The following is a 15284-nucleotide window of genomic DNA, read 5'->3' on the forward strand; positions in this document are numbered from 1 at the left end:
CAAATATTAAATTCTACTGACCAATAGTGATCCTCTGACCTTTATTCTAATCACACCAGCAGGTTTTTTTTTTTTTATTTCAGTATCTCAACATCCACTTGATGGAGTAACAAAGTTTTTTGTAAAAACATTTATTGTCCCCAGACGATGTATTCTATGACCAAATACCTGCGAGACTAATTACATCAGCCTCAACTGTACTTTGTGCCGTTTACTGCTAATTAGCGCATCGATGGTGAACATGGTAAACATTATGCTAGCATTAACATGTTAGCATGATGTTAGCATTCAGCTGAAGGCACCACTGCGCCTACAGTCAGTACAGCCTCACAGAGCTGCTTGACTTATAATCAATGCTATCAGCACAACAAGCAAACCTCCATATTGTAGATGCAAATGTCCAAATAAATCCCAAATCTGTTTTTGCTAGATACCTCAAGAGGTGAGTGAGAAAATATTAGAATTTATAATTTGGGTGAACTGAACATAATGTTGGGTTGTATTTTGCTGACCAAACAGTTTAACTTCTGGGAACAGAATACTCTAATACTGTTTTGTTGATTGATAAAAACATACGGAGAGCATTTGGGGAAAAAAAGATGTAATTCATTTCTGCATAATATGTCCATAGGGTCATTTTTAATTTGTATAAAACGATGTGTGCACTTTAACAGAATAGATGTGCTGAGCTGCTGTTAAGAGACATAGTGTTAAGAGGGGGGATCAGAAGGAGAAAAAGAGAGGAGAGGGAAGTGGAGATGAAGAAAGGCAAGAAGAGCTGCAAAGAGATGTAGAGGGGTGTTTTCTTCTTTTTCTATGGCCGCCCTTTCTCATTCATCTGCTGATTTGTGGTCTCATCTGACTGAGCCGTTCAGTCTGTCAGCACGACGGCAGCCGGTTATTGCTCACCACTGGATACCGTCTACTGACGCAGTTTGCTGAGAGCAGAGAGCTAGGCTGTGTCCTTCACGTAAACTTGAGAGAAGCGAAACAAAGGGTCGATTGGGTGTGTGGGAGCGGATGTGCATGTAATGACAAATATCGATTTATTGGTCAGTTATCAAACCGTTTATGTAGGTGTAGGTCTATTGATGTAGTGATTTGTCCGCACATGTTAACTAACTATTGGACAGCTTGTTAAATGCGAGGACTGTTTGCTCAGTGAAAATGAGAGCACAAAAAACACAGAATAGATTTGACTGTTAATGTGATCATTATTGAAAGGTGACGAGCAGCAGAGAGAAAAGTGGGAGGGCAGAGTGAGGGAGTGACGGAGGGAGTCACAACACAGAGCGAGAGAGAGAGAGAAAGAGAAAGAGAGAGAGAGAATGTGATTAGAGCGAGCACTACTCCCTCTCTTCTCTTCCCTCCTTTCCTCTTCACCAGTTCTCAAGTATAAAAAACATTATTCATTAGTTACAGCCTCTCAGTTACAGACCTTGTGTATGTGTGTGTTCCCTTTTGAATGTGAGCCCATTCATCGAGAGGATCCACATCTGACAGTGTCTACTCTGTAGTGCCTGTGTGTAACACTGAATGACAGAGAGAGAGACAGAGAGAAAGAAGAGAGAGAGAGAGAGAGAGAGAGAGAGAGAGAGAGAGAGAGAGAGAGAGAGAGAGAGAGCAGACAGACAGACTCATAGGGAAGATCCCAGGGGCAGCAGATCTGGTTTGCTCGGCTGGAAACACCAAACATTACGGGATGGATTTCTGCACGACGTGAACGCCTACGAAAAACACCTGCCTTGCATTTAGAAAAAAGGTCTGTAACTTTTGCTTTTTTCAACAATTTCATTTATGCTGCTGATGCTTCAGGCTGCTTTTTATGAAACGTTACCAATTGAGAGCGAGACAGAACGGGAACAGAGTTAATCCGTTCTGTAAGAGGGGATTCCTGCTGAATACAAAGAGCCGTTATTCACCTCAAATGTATCCGTCTCTCCTCAGTTGCCAGCAACTTTATTCAGTGCGTTGTCTCTGCCCCGCAGAGCAGTCGTGAGAGAACAAATACTGTTTCAGGCAGATAGGGACAAAAGATGAAATAGTAAAATGTAGGAAGAAAAAGAAATGTACTTGTAGGAAAGGATAATGGTAGGGGGGGGAATTCATGTATACATTCATTCACCAACTTGGTAAATAAGTGGGCTTCCTATGTGACAGTTGAGAGAAAGAGGGAAGGAGTGAGTAATGAGTGAAGCAATTGTACCCAAAGATTCTGGGGGAAAAAAAACAGGACATAAAAAAAGTGTACTTCCAGTGCAAAGAGAACAAGAGCAGAGTTTGTTTGTGTTTAAAATGAAGTATGATTCACCCTGTCCATCATAATAAACACAGACACACAATAACATATGTAAAGTATTGGCAACTGCACTAAGAAGTATCAGGAGTAATTAACAGATATGAGAAGAACGAAGTGTAAAAATACACTTCACCACAGGGATGAACTAACACACACACACACACACACACACACACACACACACACACACACACACACACACACACACACACACTCAGACATCAAAGCAAAAGAGCTCATTATCTACACTGGCCACTGACCAAAATATCTTCCAATACTTCCTATTCAGAATGATCTCTGTTTCTCTGGTTTCAACTCAAGTTATCTTTCTGTCGATGATAATAAGCTTTTTGCAGTACCTTTAAGATCTCATTACTATTGAGTTTTTTTGAAATACTCACTTTTATGCACTGACTATCTGAGAGAATCAGGTATCAGTTGAACAGCGGTGATCGACCCCTGGCGGAGCTTTCGAGTGCACTCAGGTGTGCTGTGAGATTTTATCATTCAAATATAAACGCAATGAATAAAAACATAAAGGCCCTAGTTTATTGTTTTGAGGACTCATTCAAACACCACCTGCTTTTCTAAATTCTGAGGTTTGCCCGTCATTTATTGGCACACGTTACTTGTGTTTATATTTGAATGCAGTCTTTTAAAAGGGACATCATTTTAAAGTAAAATACTGAAACAATCCAAACTAGAGAGAAACAGATTGTTTGGCGTCTTGTGGGGAAAATGGTGGAGAGCCACTGATGCATATTAAAACATAACTTTCTTCGTACTTTCATCATTCCTGCATATCTCTGACCCCTAAGTGGGTTATCTGTGGTATTTGGGGCTGCAGAGGCGATTTGGAATTCAAGCGGTTGAGCCTCGGGTCTGTTTTCAGCTGATCTGCCTCAGAATATGAAATATATAACATGTTTGAAATTCAGGCTGCTTTTATTTCTTGGCAATCTGTTGTGTGAGCTGGAACAGTGTGTGTATGCTAGGGCATATACCGTATGTGCGTATATCGTTCCTATTTTCACATATATGCATGTATATGAATGAATATGGCATTTCTGCTATTGGTTCAGCTTGTTTTCGTCTGTTCAGGCATGAATACAGTATAAGAAAGTATGCACACACACACACACACACACACACACACACACACACACACACACAGAGGCACACAGAGGCACAAAAGAATATGGCTCAAATGCCATGACATTTTGCCACACATGGGTCTTGTCCATTATTCATGAAGTGAGGAGCTAATACCAGAACTGAACGGACAACATACTGTGTTTATCTTGGGGGTTAAGGATTTAGTCAATATTAGCATATATGCTGCATGCATGGACTTTAACATTTCCAGTAATGGCTAGGGCTATTTCCTGTAGCCGAAAGAGATGCTGAGGTTTTAAAAACAATAGAGAGTCTAAGGCTCTGTTGCCGTCGGCCCTGGGTGGGTAAGCTATTGTGAATATAAACAAGCCTTGTGCAAAACTGATACATTTTATAAACAAAACAATAAAACCAGACTTGCATGAATCTTTAGAATAAACAGATAAAATGGATGGATTGAATGTGTTTTAGCTCTACCAAATGCTTAATTATAAAAATTCAATCTCTAAAATCAAACAATAATTGCTATGTTTTATGATATTATTGCCATTAAAGCTATAGATCAAGAATACCTTTAAAGCATAAAACTGTACAGCAAATGTTATCATTTAATTAAATGTCTGGCAGTCTTAAAACCCTCTATGCACGTAAAAAAGTACACACTGTACAAAAGACTTCAAACAAATAGCCTACACCGGGGAAGATATACAAGAGCACAGGGCAGTTACGTGGTTAGAACTCATCAGGCAAGACGATTTGTACCAAATATGCACTCACTAAACGCTGACAGTGAGGGAGATTATAAGGAGATGATGAGAAAATGTGAGGAACAGATTGAGAAAGTGGAGCAGAGGAAGCTTCACGGCACAATGTCTCAGGAGGAGTTCTGCTGAACATACTCCACCGGCAGAGGAGGAGATTGTTCGGGGAGTGACTTGCAGAGACTGTGCAGCTCAGGAAGGACATTGATCAGGACAAAAGGGAGCTTTGGGAGACAAAGCTTACTGTCCATAGATACAGACGGGCGGGGGACAAAACATATGCTCAAGTCAAGACCGAACAAGCAAAGGCGGAGCGGAGTGAGAAGAAAGCTGTGGAGCTTATGAAGAGACATTTGCTCAAAGCAGCCCGGTTTTTAGAGTGTGCAGTAGAGATATCCAAGGCTATACAAAAAAAAAAAGCTCTTGACGTAGCCGAGAGGGTGATGCTGACAGAAAAAACTGAAATATTAAAAAAACGTGACTGCTGGCAGTGAAATGGAAGAGCATTTCTGCTAGGAGCCGTTGATGGGCTCCAGGCTCAGGAGGAAACACTCTCAAAATGCCTGAACTCCACATGGCCCTGACTGGGAGTGAGGGGGACATACTTCTTCACTGTTGAGTTGTTGAAGAAGAACCGAGACACAGGTCAAGTCAAAGAATGAGCGGCTCTTGTGATGTCCAAGGAATGGCAGTGACGTTTGAAGACCGGTCAGACTATTGCTCCTTGCCTCTTAGAGGAGCAGTGATACCAGCAGCTTCCATTATCCTGAACCAGCATTCCAACAGAGAAAAGGCCATATCGGCTCAGAGGGAAGTGTGTGAAGATCACACCTAAGCAACACTCCTTTCTTCAGTGAGAGGGAGAATGACAGCGAGAAGAGCATGTGGCGGCTGTGTCTATTAAACTATTAAAAACTGTGGCGAGCTCAATTTACAGTGTAAAGAAATAATGGCATAAACCAACTTTTTTTTTTTTTATCTGACCTCAAGGGTTTTCCATACCAATTAATGTTGTAAGCCTTCCTTTTGCCTCATACTGGGTTTGCACATTTGGTGAATGTTCATGTTTAGAAGCAATCCTCATACAATTAGGGAAAGTAATGTGGTATCAAGCTGTGTGTTTGTTTGAGCTGTTAAAGAAGACCCGAGGGCTTCAAGATCCAAAACAGAACATGTGGGTTAAGCAACAGCTGAAGTTAAGCCAGGCTTATGTTGCAGAGACTCAAGTAGGATTACAGCTCAGTGGGAGAAAAAATAAAATAAAATCACAAAATCTGAAATCTGACAAGAAATACAGGATTGCAGAAAATGACATCTCGAAGAAATAAGAAAACCATCACAATCAAAGGGAAAAACTGAAATCATTAAAAGAGTAACTTCTCCTTTTTGAAGATTTCCAGTGGTTTATGTGTGATGTAGAATTGAGTACCGAAACGTTTTGAGAGAGAGACGCAGGGCTGGCAGCGGTTATGGGCTGGGGGGGCTCTGTTTCTCGGTTTTCACGATTATTAATCAGGATGTTTCTAATAAGCCTATAGCTAGTGAACTAAAATATGTATTATCATCATTAATTATGTCCTCTTACTTTGTTATAGTAATCTATAGTGGTTTATATATCTATAGGCAGTTTGACTTATTTATTATACGCTGCGTAGGGCTAGTGTTAGGAACAGTTCACAATTCCCTCTCTAATATCTATTTTGAATTGCTGTGAAAATGTCTCCTTCAAACAACTGGATTTATTCAATGTAACATAATCAGGGATCAGCAACTAGAGAGCATTAATGCCATTCTCCACATCGCATATTTTTTACTGAATATCTTCAGATTCTTTCCACACTACGATGCTTAAACTGTGTAATTAATCCATCGTTTAACTCCCTGGTCATTTTCTATACTCGAAATCCTCCCAAACTGCACACAAACATTTTGGCAGATGCAGCTGCCAAATAGATCCTAACCCTGGTAAAGGAGAGTATATTGTCCTGCGGCTCCTGAAGGAATATCCATACATCCACAATAGAGCACTGAAGACCCTATTGCTCGGACGCCCAACATGTAGGCAAACCAAATTTCCTGCCCTAGAAAATATAAACTGCTGACATGGGATCAGCAAGCTTTTCTGCATATTTACTGAAAAGCCAGTGATTGAATGCACCAGAGCTTCATCCACTGACGAGCCATGCATGTCCAAACTGATGTCCAGCACATTATCATCATCATGGTGAGCGGCCAGCCCCAGTGGCTGGACAGCACTTACGGCGGGCTCCGACTCAAACTCCTCCATGTGGCCTGCCCAGCTACCAGCTGGGACTTCGACCAAAAGTTCTTCGCCGTCTGATTCAGACGAAGCTGGATCCCTGGCCTCAGAGGAGAGAGGATCATGCTGTAGCTTCTTCAATTATTAGTTATGAAAGCTTGACTTTCTATAACCGCGGTTAAAGCAAAATCGGTTAATCCTAACATCCCTACTGCTAGCCCATCAGAGGCTCTGGCTGCTGCCCGTGTATCCTCCACATTTACCCCTCAGTTTTAGTTTGATGAAGACTACCTTTTAGTTTTGTAAATATTGCCTATGGGGAGAAGTCTCACTTGATTAGGTTTTATTTTATTTGAGAAGTAAGTTCATCTAATGAAAAGAAATGTTATGGAGTTGATCATGTGAAAATCTGAACAAAAGTTTTTTTTTATTGTAGGGTAAGTCAATCTGCTCTCTACCAACTCAAATCATAGCAGCAAACTTAGAAATGCTGATTCACAGCATCAAACTGTTCTTTATGGCCTAATTACAACCAAATTAAATAGAATAGAATACTAGAGATTAATCTTTCGCATTTACGCCATCCAAACAACCCATACACACATAAGCTGGAGAGGCCTGAGAGCACAATGGCAGGAGCTTGCATCTGATCGGGATTTTGACAACTTCCCAGTTGCCAGCTGTCATTTTGCCAGATTTTGTGCCATCTGGCGAGTAATTGGAACCAGCTACTGTACGTTTGGTCTACGAGTCTGCTTTTCTAGCTACCTTCTACTCAAGTTGCCCACCTGTTATTTCTACCAGCACACCCTCATATAGTGGGCTATAACCGGCCCTGGAGAGCTGACATGTGGCTGTGTTGCTCAGCAGGAAATACCAAATGCAGAAGATTGCTGACCATTTGGAGACAAGAATAAACTCAGCTCCAACACATCTTCCTATCTCAACCGCATAAAAAGCCAAGACGTTTTCAACAGATCTATAATTTGTCTCGATAGGGATGCATCACTTTTCCAATTAGTCCCTGGTGTTCTCTTTATTGCGCTTGTAGCTATTTCTAAGAAAAATAACTACCGGTGTCCATTTAACGTAGGTGTGTGTGTGTGTGTGTGTGTGTGTGTGTGTGTGTGTGTGTGTGTGTGTGTGTGTGTGCGTGCATGCGTATATCTGACCTCTTCAGCCTCAGCGGGACTGCATGCTTGCCCTCTTAATAGATTAGCTTGAAAAAGAACTCACCATACCTCGTTGCCTGGATACAAAAAGCATCATTAAGCCCAATTATCAGCCACTTCAGCTGACAATGAACAAGCTTCATCACAGATTTGAAAGCAACATATCATTAACGACAGCCAACTATACAGAAAATGGTGGTGGAGTAGAAGAAATTAGAGTAGAGAGATGGAGGATGAGCGAGCAGGCGGGGGTTCAGTGTCATGTTCATGGAATGTCTACCAAATTACTCATCGACATATTTTAAGCTGAAATTACTAAATTTGTCAATTTTAGGTTGAAATTGGAGTTAATTAGTGGATCTTTTCCCCCCACTATTAGCAATTACAAAGGAAAATATTGTTAATATTCCTGAAATAAAGATGGTCAAATAATTTCAGGAATATCAGGAAATTATTTCAGGAATATTTTACAATATGAATATTGTTTTTCTCCTTTTATAATGGATTGAGGAAGAGGGTTTTATGCACCTCTCCATCACATTTTCTGAACCTTATGTATATATTAATTTGCCTTTTTTATGTGTTAACAAATAAACAAACTAATGAAATAAATTAAACTGATATTTGAGGCTGGCAAACAACTGATAAATAGCTAGATCGCAGCAGAAGGAGGGAATGGCAATGCATGTGCAGTGAATATCAATACGCATTGGTTTTTCATTGGGCTGGGAAAACCACTGGGAGTATTTGATAAAGAAAACAGAGTTGGGGCAAGAGAGCATGCAATCACAGTCACAGAAAGAGAGCGGCCCGACTCTTCCTCCCTCATTATGCTGTGGATCTCCCTGAAGGTACAGTGGGCCGTAAATTAAAGAGAGCTCCTGTCAACTGTATCATCCAAAGAGACACAAACGGAGAAAATAAAAGGGAGTGAATAAGTTCAGAAGGAAGGAGTTTGGGCATAGAGTTGGCTTGCTTAAGCTTCAAAATTGACAAAACTGCTCAATTGGAGATGAGGAAAAGTTGTGTACCAACAAGTGTTACAGGCTCATCATGAACTGCTGGCAAAGCCTATTACTGTAAACAGAAAAGTCATATCTTCATCTGGCATTTATGCTGTTGACTATAAATTGGGGCTAGAATATCTTCTTGCAATAAACGTCTCACAATGCTTCGCTGTACAGGGTTAGTAATTTGAAGTGTGTGTACACTGCATTCACAATCAATAACATTTTCTCTACCAAAGAACAAAAACTAATATACAATAAACATATTTCCACACCTACATGCTCCACACAATTCTCAACTGTTTTATGGGTAAAAGTAAAAAACAGTAAAAGATAAGTTAATGTTGACCAACCCTCGTGTTATTGTTTGATGTTATTCTATAGTGTATTAATGTGATCTACAAATAGTTTATGTATTCAGTGTGTTGAATTTAGGAACTATTTAAGCTATTTGGCAGCAGTTAGCATTGCGAATCGCTGATGCTTCCAACACATACACGTAGCTCAGCCTTGCACGTACGCACCATTTAGCAGTGTTATTTTCGACCCAAAGAAATGTTTATAGTGTTCATAAAAGTTTATACTGTATTTTGCCACAGTAACAATCCGGTTGTAGCTCACTTACCTGTGCAAAACGTACAGTTTGTATGCCAAAAGTCAGCAAGTCAGGCATTCACTCAACACGAGTGCGGTAAATTATCGCTTATTGTGAAGGACCAGGCTGTGCTTCGACTCTGAGATATGGACGCTCTCTGCTCAACTTTATTTAGTACAAGCACAAACACATAAATACAGTACAATAAAACTACCAAATGTCCACAATTTGATTACCAATGTTGAATGCACTTATTGTAAGTCGCTTTGGATAAAAGCGTCTGCTAAATGACTGTAATGTAATGAAATAGGGGGGCTTCTACTAGCATTCCGTATTTTCTAAACTAGCTTCCCCGTAGAAAAATGGTCTATTACCTCTGCCACACATGCACTTAATGCATCTCAAAGGCTTACGGTAACGTCATATAGTTCAGGCTACTCTCCTGAATATAATGTGGCGAGGGACACATATCGTATGGCGAAATGCATAAGCATGAAACGGAGGAGAGAGAGGAGTACTGGCAGATAGGAGAGAAACGAGCACACACACACACACACACACACACACACACACACACACACAACTGTGAGGCAAAGAGCGCCCCTGCTTTCATTCTGGTCATGGTCAATCATTCCTCCCTTTGAAGTGTCTTTCTCCGATCAAATCAAGACACAATGCTGGGCTAACCCAAATACAAAACAGCCTCCCTTCGCTCCCTGTCTCTCACCAACACAAATACTTTGTACGTTTCTACTCTACAAAGCACAATCACATCCTCCAGTCAGTTGTGCGCCTCGCAGTAATTTGCAGTGGAACATTATTAGCAGCATTAATATGCAGTGGAGGAGGGTAGGCTCTCAGCTGTCTTTGTGAAAGCTGATTATGAGGAGTTTAATTTCATCAGATAAGAATGCCTTCGTTTATGACCATATACGCGGCTCCGGGCCCCAAGCCTGACGACAGGCCTTTGATGAGGCAAGCACTCCCCCTGCTGTTACTCTTTATTATAGTCCGCTCAGTGCAGCAACACACACACGCAACAGCGTGCATACTGTGTAGGAGGTTTGCATTGTTTTGTGATTTGTCAGAAAATCATCCTTATACACACATGTTCACATTGCATCAACTTTTAGTGGGCAAGCAACAATTCTGCAAACCACACTTCCAAAAATCATATTCTGTTTATAGGTATATATCACATTACATTGCAGTCATTTAGCAGATGCTATTATCCAAAGCAATATATGTTTTTATGGGTGTTTCATACATATTTCATACATTAAATTACATTACATTACATTACAGTCATTTAGCAGATGTTTTTATCCAAAGCGACTTACAATAAGTGCATACATCATAACACAATACATTTGTATTGCACCTTTTTGGTCGTTGCTGCAAATACATGCACATTTCTTTCCAAGTCGCAGTTTAGCCCTAAAAACAAGTTTTTTTTGTTATTTATTTTGCAACGTATTGGCTGATGATAAAGTTATCCATCTAGAGCAATGTAATATATACTATATATATATATATATATATATATATATATATATATATATATATATGGGGCTCCAAGAGGGCAAAATAAATGATTATAATTTGCAACTATTGTTTGATAGAAGTTTGTTTTGCATCTGGGGCATCTGAAGTAAATTGTTGGCCTTGAATCAGAATTGTAGACGTGCTCTCTGTCTTCCTCCTAATCTCAGCCAAAGCTGAGGATGTGGGTGAAAGCTCTTTGGTCAGCAAGCATCTGCCGTGCTGAAGTGTCCTGGAGGGAGAAAATAAATCCGTGGCAGCTTCAGGAGACAAAAGAGAATTTCTTATAAAGGCCATATGAATTATAAATGTTGAAGTATCTTTCCGTTGTTTCACAATAAATCTCACTCATCTTTTTTTTGCCCTCATGCAAATCCATGCAGGACATCAGCCAGGATGTCAGGGATGGACGTGTCGTCGGTGGACCATAATGAGACTGGAATCTCTCCATTGGACGATGGGACATTCCTCCGCTTCTCCCCAACCTCTGCTTCCACTTCCGCGGCCGCCTCGTCACCAGGACGTCAGGGCAACATTTATGTCTATGTGTGGCTCTTCCTCGGCCTGCTAGTATTCCTGCTGACGCTGCTCATCATCTCCCTCCACAGGCTGAAGAACATCATCTCCTCCTCTTCATCTGTCCCTGACTGCAGCAGCGAGGGAGGGAGCTCCTTCACCAACATGGAGATCTGTAGCATCTCGTCTCATAGGTCCACCATCTCCTCACTGTCCACCTGAGGGAGACACATGGGCATACTGTATTATGTCCATGTGCAACTCCTTGTGCAAGCATGCATACACACAAAGCACATGGAGGCCCAGCACCAACCCACTGTGACATATCAACACAAAAAAGACTTTGTCAGCCACAAGGAAGGTGACAGCACGGCATTACATGCAATTTCCATAAGCACAGGGTAAATAAAGCTCACATGGGATGAAGAGGTCTTGAGTGAGACTGACTGAACCTTTCAGAGCCTTAATTCAACAACGAAGACAAACCGCTTTCTCTCAGCAGACAAAAAGCTTAATGAGGAACATTATCTTTCCTCTTCATTTTTGTAAAATTAATTTCTTGCACCGTACTTGTCATATTTACAGTGGAACAATAATGTTGCTTTCAGGTTTGCACAGCATGTCTCATAATGTCTGTAGACTACATTGCAAAAATCAGAATTACAGACCATTACTTTGTACATAAATGCATGATTGTGTCTCAGTTGTTCAGTAAGGCTTTGGGATGCTGTAACTCCATTTTCTTTTACCATAGTAAAAGGTGAGATACCTTAAAAACTGTACTCATACCAAGTTGTTTTTAAAAGTCTCCTGGGGAAAGGACGATGCACAAAACATTGTGCTGTGGATGTAAAGGTGAGAAAAAAATTAATTTTGTGTCTCAGGCAGGCAGTCGGCCTCGGACTTCAGCTACAGACCAGGTCAAAAGAGCCAAAACAAGATGAAACTCTGGGCCTGACAGACAGGTCTTCCAGCGTAACGGATTACCCTCTCTTGACTGTCAGCTCATATGGCGTCTGATCGCAGTCTCCATAGTGACTGAAGCGTGAGAGCTTTGTGCAGCTGTCGACACTCGTTTGTATTCCAAGCTGAAGCTACAGTAATGGGCGTATCTCAGCAGGTTTTTGTTTCAACTCTGTGAGATGTAGTTTCTTTGACATGGCAATACCAGTACACCACACACAAATTATTAGAAATCATCTTTGTCACAATTTTCCCACAAAATTCAATAACAACTGAAGGCTCAGAGAGCAGTGATGGCGGCTAAGAGGCCACAAACAATTCGGTCAGGTCTGTTAATGTTTAGCATGTTGTTGAATCTGTATGCACACCAGTATATAGGTTATGAGCTCTAGAACCTGTTTGGTTTAATGTAGAAAAAGATTCAAAGTTTGAATAGTCACTGTCTGTTTTTAAGTTAACCAGGAAGTATCATTGTAATAGTCGTGATGATAAAGAATAACTGTGCAGATTGAACCGCCTGATTGAGTTGTTTTGTTATATTGGAGCTCTTATTTTCAGTTCTAGTCCTGCAAACAGAGAAACATAATAGAGTGAAGATACAAAGAAGATTAAAACATTTTCCAACTTGGGTGACCTTTGTCTTTATACTTATTTGGATACTTGAGCGTTCCTTGCATGATTTACTGTACTGTATACCTTGTGAGTGCAAATCTGACTTTTTTCCATGAGTTCAATGAATGCCACCAATGATTGCATTCTATCTTACACATTGCACTTATTCTCTCTTTGCTTGTCAGGAATGTATTCCTACTTTTGTCTCTACTTGATTAGTCTGCTGAATGAGATGCTTTAAAATCCTGCTTTGAGTTTCTCAAGGGAACCTGAGTTGTTTCATGGATTTGATTTAAGCAAAGAGAGACAATGCAGAACCAGAGCCTTCAGGTGGAAGAGGCATGTAGCTAGTGCTGGAAACGGAACTTCATTAAACTAGCATTTCTGAATCTGTGTCTTCTTAGGAAGTGGTGCAGAATATGACCCTCAGAAACAGACAATGAAATGAAACAAGGCAGGTAGTTCAACAATGTAGTTAACTGTGTTTAGAGTGCAACATTTTAACTCAAGAGTCTCTTGAAGTCATTTGATTCCTTTGATTCCTGTGTCTCATGATTGGTGAGTGCTACAATAAGTTGTCTCTGATGTCTCACTCTCTGTGCAGCGCTACTGTCTTGAAGCAAAACAGAAACCTTTCAGTGAAACAAAATATGATACCAATGAAAAGTCAAGTCATCAAATTCTTTGCATATTTTATTTTTCTTATCATGATTTTTTTTTCAACTCACACATGTCATATTTTACATCTTTGCAATAAAACATGAATACAATAGTTTTTAGGGTTTCATAGATCCAAAAATATTTAACCTTTTTTTGGATACGTAAGTTGAACCTGTCGATAGAGTATGTGCATGTGCGCATTTGATCAAGATGGCTTCACACATACAGTACATCTCACATTTCATCCCCTCTCCTCCTTCCTTCCCGCCTCTATCAGCTACAGAATCATGATATTGCTTACAACGGTGAGGTTGTAAAACCTAATAATCACACATGAGCTCAACGCTTTAAATACAAACATCAATGCACAAATAATCCCGAAGGGGAAATGGACCTAAACAAAATGGCAGCCGACCAGAAAGAACCAAGCTAATAAATAATGACGTGTGATTGGTGCAAAGTGCAAATACAAAACAAACTTTTACATTGATTTGATTCTCTTCTTTTAAATAATCAACAAATGTGGGTAAGTGAAGGTTTCCTTTGCGCTTTCAGTCATATTCAGCTGATTAAGTCTCCCACCAAGCTTGAACCAAGACTATATGTACATATTTGACAAAACAATCACCAAATATACAAAGGAAATCCCGTCAGTCTTGTGTTTGTCATCCTTGGTGGCACTGGCAAGACCTCTTTATCATTACCATCTCTGGCAAAACAATCACCGTCCTTGACACTGCCGTTATAATCATCAGTCTCGTCAACATTATAATAATTATTACACAATATTTTACATACAGCAAGTCATTAATAAATTAAAGGTGATAAGCGCAGTTTGTGTAGTGAAAGAACACGTGTCAACTCTGAAGGAAGCAGAGCCTTATTTACATAAGAATCAGATTTAACCCTGCTGCGGGTCAAAGAATTTTTTTTTAATTAACATTATAAAATAAAATAAAATCAGATCAAATCAAATGAGATACAATCAAATAAAATTATAACCCCAGGCAATTTTTCAAGGGTGAATTTAAAGATCAAGCCAATAGCACCGTTTTTTTCTTTTTAAAGCAGTGGATGGGGCTGGATCATTTCTGATCATTTCTAATCAGTTTAGACACGTTGAAGGAGTCTTAATTTATAGTCCACCCAATAATTCCCAGAATAAACTCCCCCTCAAATGAAAAGTATAAAACAATATTGATACAGAAGAAATAAAAAGAGTATAAGGGAAAACAAAAGTCAGTTCTTTGTCTGTGAAGCATTAAGCGTACCAGGAACAGTAACTGCACCAGTCCAGTGAGAGGTACGGGTATGATCGACCTCTACAAGGTCTGCTTGACTTGCTCTTTTTCCCCCATTCTGCGGTCTATTTTATTTGCAGGTTTTGGTGTGTATCTTCGGGCTATTATGTGTCTGTGGCTACCCACGCGTGTACACATATGCACAGAGGAAGTTATTTCCACCAGCGCTGCTGCATCCTCAAATCAAGCAAACTTCAACAAGGGATTAGAGCCTACGGTCCGGTACTTGTTTTTCCTCCCTCTCGGTACCTTTAGTCTCCCCACGTTGCAGATACACAGCAGAATGCTTCAACTCCTCTCCCTCTTGTTCTTCTCTCCTCTCGCCATCCTCTTCCTCACGCTGTCCACCTCAGTACCTGTTCTGGTGTTCGTAGTGCCAGCGGTTGAAGTCTATGTTGAACGCCACAATGCTGCCAGACGCCATGCCAGTGATTAGAGTCCTGAGGGCAGAGCACACAGAACGTCACATCTGCAAACCAA

At 40.4% G+C, this 15284-nt stretch overlaps 2 protein-coding genes across 20 annotated transcripts in view; one reads left to right on the forward strand and one right to left on the reverse strand.

Moving 5' to 3' along the window:
* The first annotated feature begins 1566 nt into the window (after positions 1-1566).
* Positions 1567-13525, forward strand: LOC137876434 (serine-rich and transmembrane domain-containing protein 1). The gene is made up of 2 exons (XM_068716017.1): positions 1567-1762; positions 11136-13525. Exon 2 carries the CDS (start codon positions 11149-11151, stop codon positions 11488-11490), a length of 342 nt encoding a protein of 113 aa, XP_068572118.1. The 5' UTR covers positions 1567-1762; positions 11136-11148; the 3' UTR covers positions 11491-13525.
* The window catches only part of nbeaa (neurobeachin a), an 85973-nt gene continuing 84207 nt past the window's right edge, over positions 13519-15284 (reverse strand). For all 19 annotated transcript variants that reach the window (XM_068716011.1, XM_068716005.1, XM_068716013.1 and 16 more), the window contains one exon: positions 13519-15244. In XM_068716011.1, the coding sequence (XP_068572112.1) occupies positions 15154-15244 (91 nt within the window). In that variant the 3' untranslated portion in view covers positions 13519-15153. The remainder of the gene's footprint in view (positions 15245-15284) is intronic.

The sequence above is a fragment of the Cebidichthys violaceus genome, unplaced genomic scaffold (genome assembly GCF_023349555.1).
Source record: "Cebidichthys violaceus isolate CVI_PGR_0920_01 unplaced genomic scaffold, fCebVio1.0.p SCAF_20, whole genome shotgun sequence".
Lineage (NCBI taxonomy): Eukaryota > Metazoa > Chordata > Actinopteri > Perciformes > Stichaeidae > Cebidichthys > Cebidichthys violaceus.

What these genes read in the sequence shown, in the direction of transcription:
- LOC137876434 (XM_068716017.1), top strand. Translation starts at nt 11,149, where the DNA reads ATGTCAGGGATGGACGTGTCGTCGGTGGACCATAATGAGACTGGAATC.